Source organism: Ursus arctos, unplaced genomic scaffold (genome assembly GCF_023065955.2).
Source record: "Ursus arctos isolate Adak ecotype North America unplaced genomic scaffold, UrsArc2.0 scaffold_34, whole genome shotgun sequence".
NCBI lineage: Eukaryota > Metazoa > Chordata > Mammalia > Carnivora > Ursidae > Ursus > Ursus arctos.
Genome location: NW_026623030.1, coordinates 18,928,936 through 18,956,029, shown reverse-complemented (window position 1 = coordinate 18,956,029; position 27,094 = coordinate 18,928,936). Strand labels below are relative to the sequence as shown.

Sequence of the window (27,094 nt, the reverse complement as noted above, 5' to 3'; positions counted from 1 at the left end):
AAAGCTACTCACAGAGTATAGCTAACAAAGAAAATAAATTCTGAAATTAGTAAATCTAACTGAATACTAGGAGAGAATATAAAGCATGTTTTTGCTTTTAGTTAATAGTCCTATATGCGTATACATGGGCTGATCTTCAACATACCATCATGATCTGTTAAAATAATTAAATCTAGTAAAATAAAGCAATGGACCAATGGGTAGAATATGTGTACTATTTGACATACTACCTATACAGAAAAGGGAAATATATCCGTATGCACTTGTGCATATCTGCATAAACTAATCCCTGGAAAGATAAAAAGAAACTGCTGATAGGATTTAACAGTGGGAGAGAAATTGGCTGACTGGGGCAGTGTGAGTGGGGAAGAGCCTTACTTTGTTACCTACATCTTTTTGTGCTGTTTAAATTTTACATTATATACATGTATTTACCATTCCAAATAATGAGCTAAATAGGATAAAATAATTCATTAGACACTTCATCTGCTGAAAACATATTCAGGTATGTACACTGCAGTGAATAAACACAAGAATAAAAACGCTCTGCTGTGCATATGAGTTATAATACTAAAGACTCATATTCACCCAATCATTTCTGGGGTAGCTAGGGAGATTCTAAATGCTAGCTAGCCCCTATACAACTTTGTAGTTAAATGAATTTTTATCTTAAATATTTATTTTTAATCAATAATCACTTAGCATTAAATGTGTAACCATTAACCTTATTATTGAAGACAGAATGAAGAACTGAGAGAAATAGCAGTTCTAAAACTAGAAACGCCCATTTTTGAATCCTCCACTTTTTAGCTCTGTAGCTCTCAACTAATCACTTAACCTATCTGGACAGCAATTTTCCTCTTAAGGGCAGAGGTCAACAATGTTAAGCCCAAAGGCAAATCCATTCTGCCACCTATTTTTTGTACTAAAATTCTACTGGAACAATCTATGCTCATTTCCTTATATATTGTATATGGCTGCTTTCACAGTACAATGTCAGAATTGACTAGTTTTGATAGAGACCATACACCCTGCAAAGCTGGAAATACTACCTGGCCCTTCAAAGAAAAAGTTTACCTGCCTTTGCTTAAGAAGTTTAAAATATGGACAAACCACATCTACAACGAAGCTCCACTCCAAGCAGGAAGCAAGTCAAAACTGTTTTCAGAACAGAATGAAGACATTATCTTTTTCACTCTGATTTTCTCCAAATACAATATGGAGTTTTCCAGAGGCTACATGATGTGTGATGTCACAACAGACTACACGCAGAAGCAGACACGAGAATGCAGCTGTTTCCCCTTAAGCTAGACATTAAAAGAGATCACAAAAACAGTGCCACTCTTCTGACTAAATATTTTTTCCTTCTAGAAAATTGTTATTTTAGTTAAAAAAGGCTTATTTATGTTAACATATAATGAACCTATTCTTGTTTTTTTAAGTCATAAATATTTTAACTTTTCTCAGTTTTAATTCTTTAGAATAAATATTGATAAGTATAACCCATATAAACAAAAGTTCTCTTGGGTGCTCAATGTTTATAGGTGTTTTGAGACCAAAAAGTTCGAGAATCTGTTATACTATATAGCCCTACTGCATCATAGTGGCATGATTAACCGGCTTACCAGAACAGTCTACACTCTTGGCAGGGTTTGGATAAACACAAAGTAGGGAGTCTACCAGGACAATCAATGATATCACCACCATCCAGCAGGCAGTTGAAGGAAAAAAATTTGACAATTCTAATTAGAAGCTCCCCAAGGTATTTAAGAATTTTTATTTAAAACTTTGACATAAGGCCAAAGGAAAACAGCTTGTCCTTTCAATGTCACATAGGGGAAATGACCACCCAAGGATTACCTAGTGCTTTGGTGTCCCAACTGTGTATGTACCAAAGCACTCTGGAAACCTGCAGCAAATTCACAAGGGTGTGCTGAGGTATTTTTAAATTGGTGGGGTAAGGGGGGGGGGGGACAAATCAACATCTGTCTCAGAGACTATGCAAACTACTAGCTCAAGGTAGTCTGCAGTTTCAACATTGAACTGTACTGCATTCCCCACATTAAAATCAAATCTTAATAAAACTGAGTTTTCAGTGGTGACTGCAACATAAAGTAAGATCAGTAGTGGTGCCCCACCTGATTTCAAGATTTGAAAAGTTATACAGTGCCCAAAAGACACGCACATCCTATTAATAATTGTTATTATTTAAGAATAAACTTTACTCTTTCAATTAATGTGCATTATTTGGTCAAAAAAGTACTAAGTTGTAGTTACAGAAATACTTGTTAATTTTCTATAAAAACCCAACTACTCAAATGCTCTTTGAATTGGTTTTAACATCTTACCTGTTCCTTCACTAATTAATGAGCTGATTAAGATGTCTGGCATTTGCTCGTTTTATATTTGCATTAGAGTCCCAATTTCACTTTTTCATAAATTTTACTGTGATATGCTGAAGTTTCCTCCAGTATCTCTAGAAATAACTCTATTTTTCTAAATTTTAAAGATTTCACTAATTAATCATCAGGTATTACGGAAGGATGTTTGTACAGGAAAACGTGAAGTATCAGAAAAGCTTTATATACACTCTCGAATTCAAATAAAGGATATATCTATGTGTTCAAATACAATTAAACTGCCTTAAAATTCTATATGGTTTTCTGTATTTTCCAATTTTTAATAAATATATTCAATCCTTTTGTAATCAGTAAAATACACAACAGGTTTTTTAAATGTTTGGGATGATTTATGAACACATTCTTCAAAAAAGCAGTATTAATGAAAGCTTTAAAAAGTGAACCAGTAAAATGGAATTAAATTCCCTCCAAGAAAACATTTTAGTATTATTCATTAAACAGAGGGCGAAGGACAAAAGAACAAATGGCCACATTTGTATAATTAGTAACTTTTAGTGCCAGACTATGCCAGTAAACTAAAAATACGGAGAACAATTTATTTTACCCTCAACCTCCCACTTATTGTTTTCTATTATTTTTCACCCCATGTCAAACATTCTCATCCAGATCACTGTTTTCACCTCAAGCTACAGAAGTGATAAATGTGTTTGAGAAGGAAAAAATAGTAAAAACTCACCCCCCCCTCCTTTTGGAACCCTTGTGATGAATGGTAGGGAAGAAAAGCAAAGTAAAAAGCAAGTGCATAAATAGATTTCTAGATGTGCTGAATGATGCCAAATGAGAAGATCCAAATGAGAAGAAACTTCTGGAGGTACTGGTAGCTTATAAGGAGCTTCCTTCTTTTCTCATCCACACTCAGGGTGACTGCTGGATCCATCTCTGCCTGGGTTGCTTTTCACCTCCGCTACCTCCTTTTACTCCCCATAGTTATCTCATCTTACTACTCCAGACAGTTGGTTTGACACTACTTAGAACTCTTTTATATGTAAAATAGCAAAAATAGACTACCACATTTGTAGTGAACCTTTATAGTCCAAAGGCCTCTAACTACACATGCTCCTGAGACCAAAATCAAACCTATGAAAATGCCTGCTGTAAAGGGGTGAATTTCATGGAAGTTCTATCATCTGCTTTTAATGCATGTTTTATATAAAATAACTTCAATGTTTATAAACGATAGCAAATGATCTGAAAGAGGAAAAATAAAATGATAAACAATACTTTGAATTACAATCATTTAATTTTGAAAAGTGGATCAGTTTCATTTATAATATAATAAACAGCATATAAAGTGCCATGAGAACCTAGGACAAAATTTACTGAACAGGCTTTAAATGACTGATTCATGTACTCATTCGTTCCACAGTTTACGTTATCTCGTTTAATCCTCAAAATGACTTGTATAAAGAGTAGGTCACTGTTACTACCTTTATTATTGTTCCTATTCAGAGTTTAGAAAGCAAAACACAGAATATAATGAGTGGACCATTTTGACTATGTATATTAAGAGCATAATTAGAGTAGGAGTAATAATAAGGCCTTAAATTTCTGTCATTTATTTCCAAAGGAGCAGTCTACTGGGTGGTAGATTCAGCCCCATTAGTAATACTTATAATAACGTATAAGTCACACATACAAAAAGCCTAATTCGTGAGGTCACAAGTTATAGTTCTTAATGCTTACACTGTGGGTCAGAACAAGCGCCTCCTGCTCATCCACTTCACCTATCTGGGGTCAGCCCAGCCTGAGCTCCAACATGACACCTCGGTAACCTGAGCTATTTCTGAAACTGTCTGACTGGTTCAAAGGAATTACTGCATTTACCCTTAAAGAAATCAGATATACAAGGTACCAGCATCCCAACTGAAGGCTTCTTCATGATGTACTCAGAAGAATTAAAAGAGCTTTGAAATTTGGAAAGCTTAGTTTACAGAAAATCAAAGCACAAATACAGAATTCTTTGTTCTACAGCATCTCCAGAACATACCGGCATTGTACTTCAAACATTGAGCTGCATTCTAATGTACCAGTAATATCCTTCAATGGAAGAATCCTCTGGTCTGAAATGTACTTACCAAATATTTTATTGAATTTTCACTAGGTATTTGTAGCACTATGTGCTTCTAAGGGTTGGGGGTAAAGAGGAGGCTTTGCCAGTATTAAAGTTATGTCCTTTAGTAACTTACCTTTTTGAACCCACAAAACATGCTTAACATGATTAAGGAATAAGGAAAGACAGTGTGTATTCAATTAAATATGTGATTATAGTCTGTGTTCCAAGCCAGGTTACAAGTTTTTAAGAGACTGGGTAAACAGAGGGCTGTGGAGATAAAGTTAAATAGTAAAAGCACATCGTCCCAATTTTTGTTATTTTCACAAAGTGGGTGTTTCAGGGATACCACAATGTCTTGCTCTTTACGTAAGGAACTCTAGTTGAGGGTGATGTTTCTTTTCAATGATGAAATTAAGGCCTAGAAATATTACTTATTCAAGGACACAACAAATCATCAGCAAAACACAGCTGTATTTCAGATATGTGAACCACACTCTGATATAAAGCTTAAATTCTAGACTTTAAAATTAAAAATAAGAAACAAAAGATGGGAGGTGGCATGCTACACTTTTAAGACCACTGAGAAGAAGCTTAAAATTCTCCAGCTAGGGGCACCTGGGTTAAGCATCTGCCTTCGGCTCAGGGCGTGATCCCGGAGTCCTGGGATCCAGCCCCACATCAGGCTCCTCCGCTGGGAGCCTCTTCTTCCTCTCCCACTCCCCCTGCCTGTGTTCCCTCTCTCGTTGGTTGTCTGTAAAATAATTCAATAAAATCTTTAAAAAAAAAAATTCTCCAGCTAATATTCCCACTTTCTCTTCAATGAAACTTACCTTCTACATTGTCTTTTGTTGTTTAAATATCTCAGCTGACACAGAAAAAATTTAACCAACTATCTTCAATCATACATACTAAGGTATTTCTTCGTTTTCTTACATTCTCAGTACCAGGTAACACTGTAAATTATACTGGTCAATTTCAGTAGTACATACTAATACTTCAAATGCTGGCCACCAATGTTCCTTCTAGGCTCTTCTGTGTACAACCAATTTAGAGAGCCTCCCCACCTTCTTTCTATGAGGCATGTTATAATCTCAAAATGTGTTTAGGCTGCTTCTACTAATAAGAGTTGCAATTCACAGAGTACCAATGGAGGACAACATCCAACAGAGTAATGTACGCTTTTTACTAGGAAACACTGGAACTGAAGTAACTATCCATCTTAAAGAGCCCAACTGCTCAAACTTGAGACTTGAGCAAACCTCTCAATAAGAAATAAAACTGAGGAAAAACTCACACAAAATCAATTATTATAATAATCAAAGATCTGTGACCAATTTATAAAATATAGTATTTTAAACAATCATTTTAAAAAAAGATTTTATTTATTTGAGAGACACAGCGAGCGCATTGTGGGGGGGGCAGGGTTGAGGGAGAAGGAGAAACAGACTCTCCACTGAGCAGGGAGCCCAACCTGGGGGCTCCATCCCAGGACCCTGGGATCATGACCTGAACCACAGGCAGATGTTTAACTGATTGAGCCACCCAGGGACCCCTAAACAATCATCTCTTAAGAATAGTAAAGGGAATCTTTTTTTTTTTTCATGACATAACTCAACATTTTGTTTTGTTAGATGACTTTTAAGACATCCTAGGACAAACTAAATAGATTTACAACAAAAAAGTATATTCCATTCAATTCAACCAAACCTTCAATACTCTTTGTACTAGAAATTGTAATAGATGTTGAGTAGAATAAAAGAAAAAAAATTATGCACAATGGACACCAAAGTAAGTATGATTCTGTTCTAAAGAATCAACGATGGAATGATAAAGGAATGGAAAAAAAAAAAAAGGAGACTAAATTCTCATTTCCTTAGTACAAATTCAAGTGAAGAATAAAAATTTTTAAAAACAAAACAAAAAAATAAATAAGAACAGAAGTAAAAACATACTCTTGATAAATTTAGGGGTAAAATCCCAGGGAAAAAAGCAGCTAGAAAACTTGCCTCAGGGGAGCAGCTCAAAGAAGAGAGATCAAAGTTAACTTGATGCCAGGGGAGACAGAAAGGTTGGGAAAAAAAGAACATGCACAAAGAGAAAAGGAGTTTAGACAATGCGAGGAATTGTGAAGGGCACCTGTGACTGGACAAAAAGGCTTCTACTGGGAAGCAGAGATGCCAGATAAGTGTGGATAACATCCAAAACATAGCTGACACCACATCGTGTTCTTATGTGGGAGAGTACCTCACCAAGAGTAGTCTGACAGAAGTTCGTACAGAAAGTAACCGAAATTTAAATAAAAAACGTAAAATATGTATTTAAAAAAAAAGTCTACACAGGGCAGAGTGATTAGAACCAGGAGAAACCTGAAGTCAAAAGACGCAGACAGGCAGAAGACTGTAACAAGAGACCCAACATTAAGACAAGAAGGAGGCTCCATAATATATGTTAGTATTGCATCTTAGCACCCAGAGTTTTCCAAACTCTTTAGCCATAAAAATTAAGCTATAATGCTTCAACCTTACACAACTATTAATAAAACCCTAAATGAAGTACATATTATCACGCTCAACTGATGGGTTCTCAGATACACATTAATACTTTCTAAGAACCATACTTAATAAAAGCTTTATTTTTACAATATTCTTGAACACTCCAAATATACCAAAGAGGTAAGCCAAATGACTATAAAGTATATTAGGTACTCTCCATTTTTTTCCCTTTGATTCCTTTATATAAAAGGTCAGCAACAGAACTACAATGCAAATAAGTATCATGTTTTAAAACTCATACCAGAATGGAGATGATTTCAATCAGACCTTAAAATATGAAGTAAAAAAAGGTCTTTAAAAACAGAGAAATAGCTCGTATTAATATTTTAGGGGTAGAATCAACATACAATATGCTACTTCTCATATAGCTTGTGGCCATTATATATAAACATTTATAGAAATACTTAATTCACTTAATGCAAATTATATATATCAAAAATATTTGAATAGCAATCTCCTCTCATACAAGAACTACCAGGAATATAAAAAATTGTATTTATCCTTAGCTTTTTTCAAAATAATTACTACCACCTCTTCCACCACTAGTGACAGCCAACCACCATTAAAACAACAGCCACCGGGTGCCTGGGTGGCTCAGCTGGTTGAGTGTTTGACTCTTGATTTCGGTCATGATGGGTCATGATCTCAGGGTCGGTCGTGGAATGGAGCCCCACGTCAGGCTCCGCACTCAGTGAGCAGTCAGCTTGTCCTCCTCTCTCTGCTCAATTCTCCACTCATACTCTCTCTTTCTCTAATAAATAAAATCTAAAATCGGAAAACAAAAAACAAACCAGCCACACAGGTTCTGTGCCAGCCACTTTATGATATCTTAGTCCTAAACAATCTCAAAAACAACCTCCATTCTACAAAAAAAAAAAAAAAAAAATAGCAAAAGCAAAAGCAAACCTAGGCTCAGTTGTTTTAAGGAGAGTGAAATTTGCTTATGTAATCTTAACATTTCTAATTACATTTCATTAAAATGATGAAGAGAAGATATGAGGAAGAAAATTACGTAAAAGCAACAATTTCAAACAGTATTCTTAACCTTCTTTTAAGAAATGAACATTCTTGCCTAAAAGTGAAAGAGAAATGTCCTGAAATCCAACTCTAATCTGTAATGCTTTCCCCCTGCTGCCAACATCCTACACAGATGCCATAGTCACAACATTTTACTGAAAGCACTCATAACACCTTTCAAGGAAAGGACCCATTTGGTCCTTTCTTTAGTTTGGTAACCTCCCGGACTTCCCTTTCTCTTACTGTCCTGTCCCACTTCTCATCCTACCTCTTTCCCTGAAGGAAATTAACAAGGACTATTTAGGAACACATTTGTAAAGCTTTAAAAGTACTCGGGACGAGGCTTTATATAAATGTCAATTTAGAAAAGAAATAATAAAGAATTTTCATGCCTTTATATTTTTAAAAATATGTTTAGTGCTTATAAATCTGGGGAAAGAGACTATAAATGTTAATACTTTTAAAACAGAAAAAACACAAAAGCCATTAATTAATAAATTGGGAACAATTTACAACACTCAAATATTGGAATCACCCAGAAAATAGGTGTCATTTCATTAACTAATTATAATATTAAAATCTAAGTCTCCTACAAGGTGATTCAGGCCCAGGTGCTAAGCCATCCAATTTTTAACGAACAATGCAAATTTAAGTGAAGCACAAATAACAGCAGGGTAACTAAGGATTGTGAAGTTTTATGTCCTAAAATGTTCATTAGGTTCCATTTCAGGTAGTAACAAAGTAGCTCCCTCCGACACATCTCTCCCTGCAAAAAAATAACCAAACTTCTGAAGAAAATATTAAAATCTGCTAAAAAATAAATGTTACTAAATAATAAAGTTACTAAATACAGGCAAGAACTTAGAGAGCGGACAAGAGTCTACACTTGAAAAGAAGGAATGGCACTGTGTGAGCTTTCCCTTTCTTTAAAAAAAAAAAAAAAAGTTTTCAACAAGAGTGCAGATTGAACCACCTGGGTTGACTGAAACTGATACAAATTCCACCTCCAATCTTACAGGCTTTGAAGAACCAGAGGACTGAGTTCAAAGAGACCAAGCAGCTAAAAACGAGAAAGGAAAGCCTGAAAAGAAGACAGTTCAGAGAAAATTCTGACCAAATCTCTGATAGACCCCCTGAATTATGTGCAGCTAAGACTACAACAGTGGTTTCTCAACCAGCGGCAATTTGGCCTCCCAAGGGACATCTGGCAATATCTGGAGACATTCTGGGTTGTCACAACTGAAGGAGGAAGGCACTACTGGCATTGAGCAAGTGGAGGCCAGGGATGCTGGTAGGCACCCTCCTGTGCATAGGACAGTATCCACAACAATCATCTGGCCCACAATGCCAACAATGCTGAGGCTGATGAAACCTTACATTAAAAGAAGTAAAAAGATTTCAACTGCTACCCACCACAGGTGAGACAGGAGGTTGGAGTCTGAGTTCAGATAAAGTTTACTGCTTTAAAACAAAACAAAAAAACTAAACTAAATCAACATTCTTCAGAGAAATAAAACAGAATCCAGAGTCTTTATATTATCTATAATACTCACAATATCATTCAAAATTATTCAACAGATGAAGATACAACAAAATCTAACCCATAATGAAGACAAAAGATAACCAACGGATATAATCCAGATATTATATTTAGTACCCAAGATTTTATAGTAATTATTTTAATTATGCTTACAGACATAAAGGAAAATGTGCTCATAGTGAATTAACAAAATAGGAAATATCAGCTGATAAGTGGAATAGAAGAGATCCAGTGGAAATTGTAAAACTGAAAATTACATATCAAAAATAAAACATACATTCACCAATTATTTTTACTTTTAGAGCTTCTTTCAAAATCTGTCTTGTGCCTATGTTACAATGATTTTCACTAAATCTTGACTATAATTATATTAAAAACTAAATGGAGGTGTAAAGCATGAGATCTTCTAAATAATTTAAATCTGATATTAGAAAAACAATGGTTAATATACCTTTTATATTATATATATATATTATTTTATATACCTCTTATACCAGAGATATATGGTATATACAACAAAAAATTATAAATAGTTATCAGGATTCTCCTATTTTTGAGCCATTCTGGAGAACTAATTTATACTTAGTGTGGCTTAATTTTCCAACTTACAATTAAGAAATGTCCCCCCATCTCCTTTATGGGCAGCCTACAAAGTCATTTTATAAATAAAAACACAAACATATAGATGTGTACATTTTTTAAAAACATAGTTATTATAATAAAAGCAGGAGCAGTCATCTCCCCTAGACATGTTTGTTTTTAACTTGCCATAAAAATTTCCCACATGCTATTGATAAGCTATGAGAAATGATGAGTAGAAATGACCTTTCAGGCACATATATTTTATACTTTTCTAAACTCTAAGACACCAGCAAAATAGCTTAAATTAAGCTATTTTACAAAGCAGGAGATACATAAGCATTCAATTTAAAATGTAGTTTATGCTGCTCTCCCTGCTTGCACCTCCTCCCTCTCTTTCTCTCTAACAAATAAAAACTTTAAAAAAAAATAAAACTTAAAAAAAATAAAATTCATCTTATTTCCAGAATAATCACTTTCATTAATCTATAAGAATTAGGTATTTGAAAAACCACAATACGCTTCTATAGTGCTTAGATTCACCAAAGTTTATACGAAGAGAGAAACTTACTAAAAACAACATCCTAAAGGAGGCCAGAGGTAGGAGCAAATTGAACACACTTCCTTTATGCTGCCAAAAGGTTAATCATTTGAACCTCCATTCATTCATGTCCTGACCCTTAGTTGACTTTTTTCCCTAAGAAAGGAAGTGGCATTTAGCTAGGACATCTTAAACAAAGGTAAAATAGGTGGTCAGGTATGTTATAAAACTAAAACAACAGCTCAAATTAACTCCCCCTTGGTACTTAAAATGTCCTCTCCTCTCTTCCTAATCTGATTACGAAGAACACTGCTGAAATTAACCACCCCACCCACCCACCTAACCCCCCCCCCCCCGGGAAAAATCAAATTCCTTGGATTGGTTGGTAAATAGAGGAGTCACTTTCTGCTTACAACAAAACCAAACACACCCAAAACAATATGCTCCTGGTGGTAGAGAAAGGAAGAAGGAAAGACGTGTATGTGTATATATACACATACATACATACACACACATACATGCACATACACACACACACACATACACACACACACACACACACACACATACAGGGAAAGAAAGAAGGAAAGATAGATACATAGGCAGGCAGGCAGGCAAACTGACTAATTCGGGGCATGCCTGGATTCTACAGTTCCCCTAAAATCAGAGAATCTGAAAACTGAAAGACCTTTTGGAAATAATACTGCTAAAAGTTAAGTCCTACAAGGTCAAATAGTTAATGGAAGATCATCCATATTTCTGGATGGATGGTCTAGTGAACAAGGAGAGCTTTGTTTCCAGCTTAGTTTCAATAGTAGGAATGAAAAAGGGAATTACAGCAATGATATTCATCCAAACTCCCTAGTACATTAAAAAACAAAGTATATATTTTACTGCAAGGTGTTTAAAATCCTTCTTGAAAGCAGGCAGTATATATTGAAACACATTTTATTTTAAACTACGGAAGTCAATTATTACTGCTGAGGATATAGGCTTTGACTGTATTCTCCTTTAGAGTACTAATAGAACAAAAAAAAATTTTTAATGGTGATAATTCTGTTTTGGTTATTAAGGAAAAAGGAAACAAAGAAAAACAAAGTAAAAGAGCTACCTGGACAGCATATAGTTAACTATCATCACCTCCGGGTGAACTGCTCTCTCAATTTAACATCCTTCTCTACACAATGTTTGTGAACAAAACAGAGTGCATGGTATATGAAAGACACTTTTTAAAACCACAGACAGTTATCACTGAGTTTTATCATAGGCTCTTCTTAAATGCTTCTCTCCTCCCTTCCTAGATGCAGCAGTTCTTCCCTTCGCAGCTACTTGTAACAAACATAGAAAGAACCCTATAATTCAGTATCTTCATTTCAACCCCCATTTATAACTCAAACTACTGTAACCTCAAATTCATCACTCCACTGAAACTGCTCAAAGTACATCGTCACCCTGACTACGTAAGTGCCGAGGCTATCCATCCTTTCAGTATGTATTTTACAGGGCCTGTATGACAGACACAGAGAATCATGAAATTTTAACAATCCATGGTTTTGGTGACACCAACCCTCCTGGCTCTCATTTCTCATTTACCTTTCTTAGTCTCCTTATGTATTCCTTTCTCTACCCACCTGCAAATGCCAATGAACCTCAACTCAAGACTCTAACCACATCCCTCTTCTCACTTTGCACACAGTTCTCAAATATATTCAAGTGACAAAATACACAGTATCTTCTGCTATATCTTATCAGATAAACCAGCAGAAAATGACTACAATGACTACATGCTTTAGAGATTAAAAAAAAAAAAGGCTGTGAAACTATGATGTGTGATTAGATAAGCCCATATTGTTCCATTAATATTCTTTTATGGATTTCCCATCAGCCAGCCTCATTACCAGACACATGGCAAAAGGCACCACCTGTAAAAAGTAAATTTGTGATAAAAACTGAAAAAAATGATCACCAATGATCATTATTTTTCTGGACACTACGAAGAGATTCCCTTTACTTTTCACATTGCAAGTACTTGTTTACATGTCTCTTATACTCTGATGAGGGATTCCTTTCCCTGCCTTTTCATCTATGCACTTCTGGATGGGAACACTGATAACTGGGCCATCGTAAGAAAAGTACAGGAAAGAGGAGGACAGGAAGATGCCTGAGAAGTAAAAAGGGAGGCAGGGAAGGTAGTGATAAGGAAAGAGAAGGCAGGGAAGCTTTAAAGTGCTTTTAAATATTCTCCTACAACAAAGTACTTCATCTTGTTATAAAAAATTCATTTTTTTTTTGCTATTAAAACCAGAAGGTAAGGGCATTTCTTGAATATATAGTGTGAAAACATAAAGAAATTAAAGAAGTAATCTCTGGCTTAAAAGTAGAAAAAATACCCAAATAAAACAACACAAAAGCAGTCAAAATTATATACTCCCAATTGTGTATGAGCTCCCGTACATGCATATCTGCTAGCAGCACATACAAAAGTAATTAGAATATTTAAAAGTATATAAGGCTATTTGTAGTACCATCCAAGAGCAGGTAGGTTTGTCCATGAGGAAGAAACAGCTGAGCAATTCAGAAAATGCACCAGCAAGTATATATTTGTGTTAATTCAACTACTGTACACCTGATACCAGAAAAAAATCAAATGTCTGATCTGTTACTGGGAGCGATCAATTATTTTACTAAGATTAGCATTCAAAAAATAAAGTGTATAGACTTCAAATTCTGCAGTAATCAAATATGGGCTGACACCAGACTAGACAGAAAGAATCTCCATGAATAATTTCTAAATTATTTTAAAGGAATACATTTCTCACTGTTTTTGTTTTTTTTTTTAAGATTTTATTTATTTGAGAGACAGAGAGAACACAAGAGGGGGAGTAGGGACAGAGGGAAAGGGAGAAGCACACTCCCCACTGAGCAGGGAGCCCAACTCTGGGCTTGAACCCAGGACCCTGAAATCAGGACTGAGCCAAAGACAGAGGCTTAACCAACTGAGGCACCAAGGTGCCCCTTCACTAGTTTGTTTTTAAGCATATCCTGGAAGGAAAAGTTTTTTCAAGTTCAACATACTTTAGAAACCCAGAAACTTTGTATGTTTGATGTTAGTAGTGACGACTCTTTAGGAGAAAGTCACAGTTTTCTTTCCTACTTATTAAATTCCTAAGGATATGAAGGATATGAGTAACAAAAGATGTGTTACTATAAAGAAAAAGACAATATGAATAAATTTCTTTTATCTTCTCGGACCTGCCTGTTCAAATTTTTATATATATGACATATAATAATTTTTCTAAAATTATCCTGACCATGATATCGTATCAAACATGAAGAACTCTTTTACAGCCCATCAACAAGTGATTTAGTTTTGCTATCAATACAGAGAGAAATTACAGCTCAGGAAATCATATGCTGTTAATCCACTAGGTGAAACTATTCATCAATACATTAATTTGTCAACACTATTAGAATTATTTTAGCTACATAAAATACACTGTTTGTTAAATCATATTTTTATTCTATTGAACAAAAGTATCTATATGCTAGACCTACTTAATTTTATACTTAGAACACTACTCTTTAAAGTATATTTCTCTTATTTGTATCTAATGGCATCAAATAAGAGCATACCTAAAAATACAAATTTGTACATAAAATTTTTTTAGCACTTTTGCTTTTTTGCAACTTAAGTATAAACTAGCCACATAAATTACCTCATTTAATCTTCACAATAACCCTTTAAGGTAGTAATTACTATCATCAACTCAATTACAGCCAAAAACAAAGTTCAGCTCACAAAAACTAAACAACTTGTCCAAAAGCTTATATAACTTCTAAAGAGAGGCATGAGATGCGATCCCCAATCTTCTAAATCCAAATGTCCTCATCAGCATCACTCTGTCTATCCAAAATGACTTGACCACTAAGATCCTGTTTCAGCATCCAACAAGAGGCTCTATTTTATTCAGAGAATAAAAGTGGGGGAAAAAAAACACTATACCTAACAATGTTTTATTACAGCAAATAACAACTTTTTAAAAAAGATTTTATTTATTCATTTGAAAGAGAGAGAGCATGTATGGGATGGGGGGAGGGGACAGTGAGCATGGAGCCCAATGCGCCAATGCAGGGCTCCATCCCATCTCAGGACCAGGAGATCATCACCTGAGCCAAAGGCAGACGCTTAACTATCTGAGCTACTCATGCGCCCCAGCTAATGCCAACTTTTAAAATTGAATGTTTGGTTTAAAAATTTGCCAACTGTTAACAATACCTCCTAAAATGATTTTTTTAAGATCATTAACATTTCTACACTACAATAAGATGAAGTTCTACATTCAACCATGAGCATAAAATCTAAAAATAATGAAATAATTCAATTATAATGTTCAGAAATCAAAAGCCTCCCAGTTACAAATCAAATATCTAAATATACTACAAGTATTATTTACATCTGGTTTGCTAAAGTTAGGAAGACTACTGGGATGTAAATCCCATTGCAAAGATATATAGACATTATACAAAATAGATTTGGTAACTATATTTGACTTCAAACATTAGTTTTTACTACTAAAATACTAATTGCTACTCTTTCAATCCCTATGTTATTTCCAAATTTCCCCTTCATCCCCAAATTGCTGTGAAATCATCATACAAATACCTCTAGCTACTATTCAAAAGCTTTAAGACTGGCTTTGATAGCTCACCATCAGTGACCAGCGTAAGAACATACACCGAGCATGGAGAGGCGCACAGGAATGAATGGGAAAGATCATGGTGCGAAAGCAACTCCATATATAACCATTCACTTATCAACACAAAAGCTCAAACCTGAAACACCAGGTCAGCCCACCTGAACCCCAAACCAGTTACAAAAAAATCTACATCTTCTGTAAATTTAAGGAAATACTAAGATTAATTATGTCCATGGAACAAATGCATTAGTCAGACCAAATCAATATAAATAAAAGAAAAAAATCCTCTCCATCAAAGCATCTGTAAACAAAACCACACTTTTACACACCCATACACACCAGTACTCTTTAAAAGTTTTATTATCCTTTTCGGGCAAACTCTGTTATACAAAATACCTATTTCCTATTTAAATATATTTTTTCGTAAATCCTAAAGGATTTGAAATGTACTAAAAAAGGGAAATATTTTAAAGAAGTTCATGGTGATTTGGCAAAAAAACAAAAAACAATAAAAACCCAGCCTCTAATTTATCTGATTTGAAAAAGGAAAACCCAATTTTCATAAATTAGGCTTGGTTAATGAGATTCCACAACCACTTCATCAAAGCTTTAAGACACACAGATTGGAGGGAAGGCTGCTAATGCTAATTAAATCACCGGTAGGAACAAGAAAGTTAAGAAAGTAAAGGTTCCAAAAGAGGCAGGAGCTGCCAGCCAAAATTGTGGCAAACTACCTAAAAAGATCTAACCTTACAGCTACCATGTAAAGCTCCAAGAGCTCTTATCTGCAGCCAGAAGCTGGAATCCTCAGCTTGGGGCAAGTTCACACACAATAAAATAGAATTGAGATTGTGTGCACTCCTCTTCAGAAATGAAATAATCACCCATCAACTTATGACTCCAATTAAGTATATGCTGTGTTCAGAGGTAAGTGGAGTAAATATTTGGCTTTGAAGGCTCTGGTGTTTGATCCTGGTTTGACTGATCTAAAATTCCATGCTTGCTTACTATAAAGGACTGCCTTTAAAGCCATGCATACAATAAATGATGGCTAAAAGTTTAGGATTGTTTAGAAAAGTAATTCACAGTCCTGGTTTGAGAATTCTCAAAGAAGTATTCACTGACTTTTAAGGGGCATCAATCAATTCTATAAAAATTATCACCATCTGAATTCAGTTGACTATTTTTAAAGTTACGCCATGTAACACTTTAAGGAAAAAAGATAAAAAAAAGGGACAATGAAAATAACAAAACAGAATATTTTAATTCAAAATAGTGTGGGAAGAAGGGGCTTAGACATGGGTTACTGATAATCTTTCTAATCCAATTTCCAATATTCCACAAAAATTTAATAATAGAATATTTAACAAATTGTGATCCAGCAATCTATTTCAATACATCTAAATTACTAAGATTATTAGAAAATAAATAAATAAGCTGCTTCCCCCACCCACCTCTTCCCAAAACACAGTTGTGGTCAAGCAAAAGGAATGAAAACTAAAAGCGTAAGACTCACCTTTTGTTGACTGGTTTTTCATCCTTTTCATAGGGTCGGACAAACCACTTCCCAATCCTAACGAAGTTCTTATCCATTAGGCACCTATAATAATTACACCAAGAATTATATTTATAGTTTCAATAACAAATTAGCAAGTCATTTAATCAAATAATCACAGATGAGATATGCTATTGAAAATAAAAACATCACTAATTAAACTGTCAAAATGTTTTATCACTTTAAATTCTTACGTTATAAAATGCTGAAAGAACTTTCTAACTTTGCGTGTAAATTCTTATTATGCATTATTCTTGCACAAGGAAAAAATTATGCACAATTAATTGGTGGATGTATTCCTGTAATGTCTTCAACTTCTGAATTACTTAAAATCCAAACACGCAAAAAAAAAAAAAAAATAAATAAAATAAAATAAAATCCAAACACGCTTTTGCATTATTTCAATTCTTGGGTCATCAAGAATGTTGGGGACACCATCAACATTCCTTAAGAGCACCTCAGAGGTATTCTTCCTAGCCACTGATGCTCATTTCACAAGTCGTAATGCTGACTTTCTGGCTTGGCATGTGATATGCAATGCTGTTGCAGAGACTTCGGAAACAGAAACACTGTAAGCCTCTTCTACTTAGGTATTTTCTTTTATAGATGTGGTGAAACACATGGCTATGGCTTTGCAGGAAACAAGGAACTGCAGCCATTTCTTCAACAGCGATTATCCGCTTCCCTCATATCTAAGATTGTGCCTCACTTCTCTTCCATGCTGTATTACGTACATTCTGTTTCAATGTCAAATTATAGGGTAATCTTTTCAAAGACATGTTAAATGGCAATTGAACGCAACTCATATAATACCAAAAATGCACACAATTCAACTGAAGTGACAACAATACAGACAGCTATGACCAAGTTCACTTGTGTGCAGGCAGATGACAGCTATATCGTAACTGCCATCTGGCCAATTCCAAGATGCCATCATTTTAAGGAGTATCCCTGATTTTAAAAATATAAAAATGTAGGAGAAAATGTACATTTTGAAATTGATGAAATACAGTAATCCCTAACATTATTCAATGAAATGACACATATTTTGTAAGAAAACCTGTCAGAAAGTTGGATGTAATTCTTCTATCCACCAGTAAAAGAGCTATACAGCAATTCTTTATTCAATATTCAGGCAATTCTGCACGTGGCTTTTGCCTCTGTAATTTCCATACCATCAAGGAGGATGGAAGCAATTCAAGCCTTCACCCAACTCATTACAGGTTAGATGGGTTAGTAAAAAACAATAGTTTCTGCTGGCCACAATGTAAATCCCTGTGGGCAAAGCCAATCTGGAGCACTGCTGCACCAAAAAATCACTGGCTTCAACTGCTTTTATTTTGAAATAGAATTTCTACAGCAATTTTCCTTGTTCACAATGTAGAAAATGATTTTTTAAAGCAACCCAATCTGTCTTACTAAGATTATAAATTAACTTGCTTTTAGAGTTAAAGACCATGTTGATTCCATTAAAGTTAGAATAGGAAATGTGGAATACCCAATTAGGTGGAAGTACTCAAGAAGCAAAATTGAAAAGGTATCTCCACAGTTTATACCCTAGCTCAGAGACTTAACTGTATTCATCAGGCAGGCAGGCAGGCAGGCAGGATGGATGGATGGATGGAAAGACAGGTCCACTGAAAAACTCTAGTGTTTGGTAACAGATTACTTCCTCCAGTAATACTACTAATAACGACCACTAGAATCACTACTACCACCACCACATTTATGACCAAGTGCAGTATAGCATTTAATTATTGTAAAGTCTATTATGAGACAGATGTTACATGCCAATTTGTATACATGAAGAAGCTAAGGCACAGTGAGAATGTCACCTACAGAAAGTCACACAACTAACTGACAGCAAAGTGGGGAGTAAGCCCAGATCTGTATCTGATCACAAGGCCAGAACATTTAACTATTACCATATACTGATTCTCATGCTGTCACATTTTGCAATTCCTTCCTCATTTTCAAAGTCCAGATACATCCCATAATTGATGAGCCTATTTAATGTTTCTTTATTCTCTAAGAGCTGTTACTAAGTTGAAGGTGTTCTTAAAAATCGATAATGCTTAGCATGAAAGCAATGGGACATGTAACAGGTACAAAATCACATAAACACTAAGTGTGGTCTTCTACTGACACATATCCTCACTTATAATAAGTACCACTTTAAATAAAGTATTCATACTTTCATATATGTCTTGAAGGTCAGAATTCAAAAGAATAACATAAAAAACAACATGAATTTACGGTTTATGCACAGAAAATAACAAGGCTTTAGATAGTAAGAATATAAAAGAAAAACAGATAAAATATCTCTGACTAAAGAAGACAAAGTGTAACACTTGTTTTAAAACCCTTGCCCTTCTATGAAATAAAAGCCACGAACTCTATTTGTTGACTTCAAACAAACAAGGGCTTGGGGGTAAAGGAGCAGCACATAGCCAAGACCACTCAAGTACAAAGGCAAAAGGCAAAAAGCTAAAGAAAATCCTGAGAGTCTGACTCTCTGTGCTAACAAATCTCCCGGAATTCCCACTATAAATCCTACTTCATCAGGCAATGTTAAAAAAGGTTATCATCACTAATAACACAAAACAGCCATGGAAACTACTGAACCTTGAACCTGAAACTATCTGGTTCCAAATGATAGTCATAAATGACTCCGTGATTTTCAATTGCTAATCAGTTTCTATGTGATCAGTGATTTCCTACACAATGAAACAGAAACATCAGAACACAAAATTGCCACAGGTGACATAAAGCTGATTCTTCAACAATGCAAGGGTTAGGGGCTCCAACCCCCATGCAGTTGAAAATCCACGTGTAACTTTTGATTCCCCAAAAATGTAAGTACTAATAGCCTACAGTTGACCAGAAGCCTTACCAATAACATAAACAGATTAACACATATTCTGTGTTTTGTGTGTTATATACCATATTCTAACAATAAAGCAAGCTAGACAAATGAAAACGTTAAGAAAATCATAAGGAAGAGGAAATACATTTATAGTACTTTATTATATTTACCCCCCCCCAAAAAAAAAACAGGTGTAGGTGGACCTGAAGAGTTCAAACCACGTTGTTCAAGGGTCAACTGCAATATTTTTACTCTTGTAAGTACTGGATTTGCAACTGATTTATCTCCAGAGGGAGCAATCTCAAATGTCATGTTCAACACTGATCTGGCAGAGAGTTAGCAAAGTTATCAAGTTCCTCAGACAAGGCTGGGACAAAATTAGTGAGGTCACTGAGCACTGTGGCCCTAACCCCCAAACCAAGAGAGAATTAGTTTCTCAGTTAGATGGGTGAGTATGAGGATGAAGTTTCTTTTCACTCAAGAAATAGGTAAAAAGAACTCAGCAACTATCAGTATCAATTTTTACACTCTTTAATCTCCCTAGTCTCAACTATACTTAATGCAAAAAACAAACTTCACTCAATTTCTTTCTCTCTCTCTCTCACTCACACACACACACACACAGAGAGAGAAACAGAGAGAGAGATACATGGATGCTCCAAGACTAATATGGAAAGTATTTCCATCTGGTGTTTATACTTCAGGTTATGGGAGGAAATAAGAGAGAAGGGGTGTGTCTTTGCTGAGAAAGACACTTCTACCACCTGACTGGCACCTGGGATTATGCTGGCTCAAGAGCAGATGTATACTGAAGGACTAAGCCCTTGGTTCTCAATCATTTTTGAGTCATGATTCTATAGTATAAGTAAATCTAATGAAAGTTATCACAGACTTCTCTGTCAAGTAAATAAAATCTTAAAATAATAATAATTTTTTTAAAAATGGGGCACTTGGGTGGCTCAGTCAGTTAAGTGGCTGCCTTCGGCTCGGGTCATGATCCCACGGTCCTGGAATGGAGCCAGGCATGGGGCTCCCAGCTAGGTAGGGAGCCTGCTTCTCCGTCTCCCTGTCCCTCCCCATTTGTGAGCACAAGCGTGCATGCTCTCTCTCGCACTCTCTCTCTCTAATAAATGAAGTCTTAAAAAATAATAATTTTTGAAGTTATTATAGATTCTTTCTCCTAAAAAATGCATGGAAGAGCAAAACATTGCATATAAATTCCACAGGGTTGGTGAAAGCTCTGAAGCAGATCCTAGAGTGAGAACTTCCATATAAAATACTACCACAGATCACTACTAACCCTGCTTTGGCCTGGAATCCCTCTCTCATCCCACTTTACCCCATCCTCCTCTAATTTAATTCTGTTCATCTTTCTTGTCCCAGATCAGCCAGCACAGCACTCTAATATCTACAAATCAGCACTTTTATCACCAAGTTGTAATGATTCATTTCTATGGCTCTTTTTTTTTTCTCCAAGAAACTATGAGAAATCTGGGGGCAGACACAGTACCTATCTTATTTACTGGCAATATTCAACAAATATTTAATATTTAAATGCCTATTATGTAATACGCCTTATGTTCTGCTCTGTACTAGTAGGTGCTCAATAAATATCTGGCAAATGAATGCTATACACTAAGAAGTGTTCTCCTATTCACAACATAACAGTGTTATTCTTCGTGTTTGCAACCACTAATCATGGGCAGCCTCACACTATTATTTGAATTTTCTTGTGTGTATATGTTCCCGGCTAGTGAGAGACACTCGATGCTGGGAGGAAAAATAAAATCTATGTATTTCACTTTTTTTATATACCCCATCAGCTCTCACTCCACACTAAAATCATAGTAGATACTCAACATGTAGGGAATCACATAGATGCTTAAAAAAATATATATCACAAAGATAGGAAGACTAGCACAACTGTCCATATACTTTAATTACACTTGAAGAACAGAATTAAATCTTTTTAAGAGAGATTATTCTAAAGTATAAAAACTAAATAACATCAGAAATTTAATTTCTCCTTTTTATATTCTATAAACTTTTATTTTATTATTTTTAAGGGACAAAATTTATATTTAACTTGACAAATATAACATATCAGACACTTCATCTACCAAAAATTGCTTCAAATCAACATTGTAAATAGCACCAAGAATGTCAGTTAACCCTAGTCGTTCACTCTGTAACCCCAGTCATTATTATTGAGATTTCCAAAATTACCTTACTATTAAGATATGACATAATTGAGTAAAGTAGTATAATAGTATCTTGCAAGGTCACAATGTGATTCCAGATTTATAAAATGTTCTTTAAGCAATAATTCTAGGGAAGTATTTCTCTTTAGAAAATAATACCCAGCCCCCTACTACCTCCCAAAAATCATTGTTTCAAGAAGAAAACAGCTGCTGAAAAATGAAAATGAAATCAGGTTGTGTGTCTGTTATGTGCATGTGTGTATGTGTACACATGCAAACATGTTTCCGGGTCATGCCATATGACTCTAAATAATCAACTACAAGACCGTGCCTCCAAAAAGTTGGCAAACCCCAATCTCTAATCCCAAAATCATGGCAGACCTGGTGTCAGAATACAAGTGCCACAGCAGCAGCCACAGCCTCGCTCATCAAACTATTTCCCAGATGGGACCGTTTGGAGGTTTAGAAGGGAGCCACCACCGGCTCTGGGTCTTTCTGCGCACCTCAAATTATGCAGGTGTGACAGTTTCCAAAGATTAAAAAGTCCAAGGGCAGTGTTTCTCTATCACACCCTGAATCAAAGTACACTTTAGTGTTATTATCTGGTTACAGAGCTGCTCAGATAGACTAAACTTCATATAATTTCATAACGAAGTTCCTCACCAGCATCAAAGCCTCTAACTTACCACTCCAATCTATATCAAATAAACATGCAAAAAAGTCTCCTTCCTAAAAACTAATCTCCTTCCTAGAAATTTCTCCCAATTCCCAACCAAATAAAAGAAAGTCCTGTAACTTAAAAGCTGAAGGAATCTTTTTCAACTGATCCCTTCTATCTTCATTATTTTGGGTTCCTACTGTGCCCTAGCGAATGCTACCTCGTCTGGCCAAGCAAACGCTATCATTTCCATCCTTTCCAGTATCTCTGTAAGGTTAGGCATTTTTGTAGGGCTACCCTCACCTTTAAACGTCCATTCTAATGTTGTTCCAAAGAACCTCTCCTCTAATTTCAAGCTTTTAGTTTGAATCAATCCCACTGTCCAGCCACAAATTTTTAAAAATTTTTTTGAAAGTCTTAATCCTTTCTCTGTCCTAAAAATATTAAATAGATATAAATTGATCGGTCTTAGGATGAACATGCTTCTCTCTAAATGTTTACAGCAGATACGTGCTTTTATTCACCTGTGTCTATAATGTTTATAGTGATTCTTCCTTTAAAAGAAATATGCCCCTTGGGGTGCCTGGTTAACACAGTCAGTTGAGTGTCTGACTTTAGCTCGGGTCATGATCCTGGGATCGAGCCCTGTATCAGGATTCCTGTTCAGTGGGGAGCCCCCCTATGCTCTCTCTCACTATCTCTGTCTCTCTCTCAAATAAATAAATAAAACCTTAAAAAAAAAAAAAAAAAGAATATGCCCCTTAGATCTAAAAACTCATTTTCCTACTTCTTTTAGAGAAACGCACACTACCACAACTCAATAAAATGGGAATTTATTGATTACTCATACCCAAGGACTCTCAATGTTGCAAAATTCTATCACCATTTCTTCAACTAGGCCTGTTCATACCACCATGCTCTAGTGAATATATTTATTATTTTTAAATTCTTGAGCCAGCACATCCAAGGACAGTGCTCATTTGCCCTCTGATGATTACCTCTATTAAATCACAATGCCACAGGACACTGAAAGCTAGTAATATACAAATATAATGCTACTGCTATCATAATTATAATTTCAACTTTCTCCATGTTATTTTTACTGTACTTTTCCAAATGAATATCTTTCCTCTAAACACCAACTCTTGGCAAACCAAGCAGCTCTGGGCCAAAGGCAATTTTACAGCTGTATTATAAACTACCATGGGGTGACTATGCTGGCAATCCATTAGGAAAGCAGCACCAGTGGACTACTCTGAAGGGCCATTATGTTTTACAAATGTCCAATACTCACAGATTAAAGTCTCCCTAAGTAAGTATGGACAGGATAGAGCATAACAGCTTAAAAGACCCATATAATCTTCTATTGTGTGCAAAGCAGTTATTTGCACTTTAGAGGAAAAAAAATACCTCTCCATCAAAATCAGCTTATGTGTTTTATTCTAAAAACTTAAGACAACTAAAATTAAAATATACTACCACATTTAATGCCAATTTGATAGCATTCTGCCAGATATTTTAAGCATTTCTACAAAGATACACGAAAGCAAGAAAGTCCCACATGTAATGCAAATCACTGAGGCAGCACTAAAACTCTGGATGATATGAACTGAACACATTTCCTGGTTTTTTTCTTTTTTTTACAGCTCTTCAAACCAATGATTTATTTCACTGAGATAGAGTTTGGTGAGAAGGATACAGTATACTATGAAAACTATACCAATTATAATAACATAGGAGTAATAGCCACTAAACCTACAATATTAAAAATGCCAAATGAATGGTATGCCTGGGTGGCTCAGTTGGTTAAGCATCTGCCTTCGGCTCAGGTCATGATCCCAGGGTCCTGGGGTCGAGTCCCGCATTGGGCTCCTTGCTCAGTGGGGAGCCTGCTTCTCCCTCGGCCTGCCAGCTCCCCTGCTTGTGTACTCTCTCTCTGACAAATAAATAAATAAAATTTTTTAAAAAATAAAAAATAAATATAATAAAAATGCCAAATGAACAAACTACTGGAAAAGATCCCAGGTTTTAGTTTTCCATAATCTCTTCCCAGCCTAGGTCTTTTTCCACTAGTGAGGAGTGTGAGGCAGCCTAAACTTGAAACACGAAGTGTAACCTTTGAGAAGTTGTCAATACATAACAAAATCCCACTTAATTGCAAAGACTGATGAAAACAATCTGAACCAGGACATTATCAGAAAACAACAGGAAAATCAACAGAGAGTCTATACAAGTAAAAACAAAATTAATGGCATTTTATCATTCCAGGTATTTTGCCAAAAAGGGATAGTCAGTCCTTAGGAAAATAACAACCACGCTTACTGTCTCAGAAGAGAAAAAATATGCATGACTGCATCATCTAAAACTATAAAACTTAAAAGACCCAAACACTCTCAGATACAGAAATTCTGACTGGGAAAAAAAAAAAATCACAATAATATACTAAAAGAAGTCAATAAGGCTCAAACTTTTTAAAAATGTGTATAAATATATGCATAATTATGTGTTTTAGAAACATATCTGTATTTTAGTAATATAACCAACATCAGTTTGGAGGACAGAGTATGAGAAGGGAGAAGACCTCAATCAAGAGGTATGGTAGACTGTATCCTTTTCCCAAATATGCTCTATCCCTCCCTGTCCCATTAACATCAAGTGTGGCCATGTGACTTGGGTACCTCCTACAGATTGAGAGACAATACTTCCTCATCCATGTAACTTTAAGCTTGGTGGCAAATTTCTCAGCCAATGAAACGTGAATAGTAACGGCATACACCACTCCTAAACAGAAGCTTCAATGAGCCATTATGCATTCTGCCTTTACTCTTTGCTCTCTATCAGCAAGTCTTTGACAGGGCTGCCCCATCAGCAATGATTCTTGCCCGGAGGCAAGAGGCTATAAGCAGTGCTACCAGCAAATGACTCACAAGGGGCTAGCAGCATGAGCAAGGAAAAACTTCAATTGTTGTAAGATAGTAAGATCTTTCAGGTCTTCTGTTCCCGCAGCACAACTGAGCCTAACCTAGCTATAGACGAGGCCACTGCAAAACTTCATCAAACACTTATGACTTCTTAAAGTAGGCCAGTGGCAGTCAAAATGAAGAGAATGGGACTGACTAGAGGGATATCTGGAAGATGGGGGCATGGGGATTGTCCAATATTATATAAGAACCATAAACCAAAGAAAACAAAAAAACTCAGGGTACCAAGATATTAAACAGGCCACCACATGGAAGCAGATTAGATGAATTATATATGAACTCCAAAGAACAGGATTAAGATTTTTTTAAAACAATTACGGGAAACTGATTTCTGCTCAGCATAAGAGATTTTCAAACAATGAACGTTCTAACATCTAACTAACTGAATGTTCTAACATCTCTCTGAAGATGAAAAGAACTCCTTTAGAAAGCTGTGCTCAAACAACCAGAAGTTTCCAAGGAAAGGATGGATGACCACATAAAAAGGTTATTATAGAATGGGATTCCAGAATTATCTGGGTAAACACGCTAACTGACTTAATGTTGTGTCCAATTCTGAAAATGGTATTACTGATATTTCTATTCGCTAATATTAACAGCAGTTAGCCATTTATTGAGCTCTTACAAGGAGAAAGGTGCTGAGCAAAACAATCTTTTACCATTTTATAGGTAAAGAAAGAACAAAGGCTCTGCAAGCTTAAGTCACTTGCCCAACATATATATTAATTAAGCTGGCAGAGCAGATATAAAATATCTTCCATCTCTGGAGGCAATGAAGAAAAAGGGACTTGTAACAATGTGTGCCCCTGTAAAGATATGTAATATTACAGCCAGATATGTTAGCTTCTTTTTTTTTTTATTTTTATTTTTTTAAAGATTTTATTTATTTATGTGACAGAGAGACAGCCAGCGAGAGAGGGAACACAGGCAGGGGGAGTGGGAGAGGAAGAAGCAGGCTCCCAGTGGAGGAGCCCGATGTGGGACTCGATCCCAGAACTCCGGGATCACGCCCTGAGCCGAAGGCAGACACTCAAAGACTGCGCCACCCAGGCGCCCCCAGATATGTTAGCTTCTATCTGACACTTTGAAGGAAAATGCTCTTGAGTAAGCAACAGTGAGGTTTTTTATTTTCTTAATGAACAGATGACACTGGCTAGCAGTGTATGCAAATACTGAAGAGCTATAGGAGGAATAAGTAAATGAAAGATAAAATATTTAAAGTCCTATTACCTTAGAATTTAAAATAAAAGACACACATCAATATAGTATTACCTCAGCACCAATCAATAGCAATAAAAATGAAATTATCTTATTCTGTGAGAAGTTTACAATGTTATCTTAATTTCCATAGTGAAATTATTTTTAATAACCACTGCAGTAACTCATCATTCTGTATATACTAGCAACTGCTGCCTTTTGGAAAAAAAGATCAAT

General features: G+C 35.5%; 1 protein-coding gene across 2 annotated transcripts in view; it reads right to left on the bottom strand.

Moving 5' to 3' along the window:
• The window catches only part of MED13L (mediator complex subunit 13L), a 295,013-nt gene that overhangs the window by 116,309 nt on the left and 151,610 nt on the right, over positions 1-27,094 (bottom strand). For both annotated transcript variants that reach the window (XM_026514953.4, XM_048221460.2), the window contains exon 4: positions 16,916-16,999. In XM_026514953.4, the coding sequence (XP_026370738.1) occupies positions 16,916-16,999 (84 nt within the window). The remainder of the gene's footprint in view (positions 1-16,915; positions 17,000-27,094) is intronic.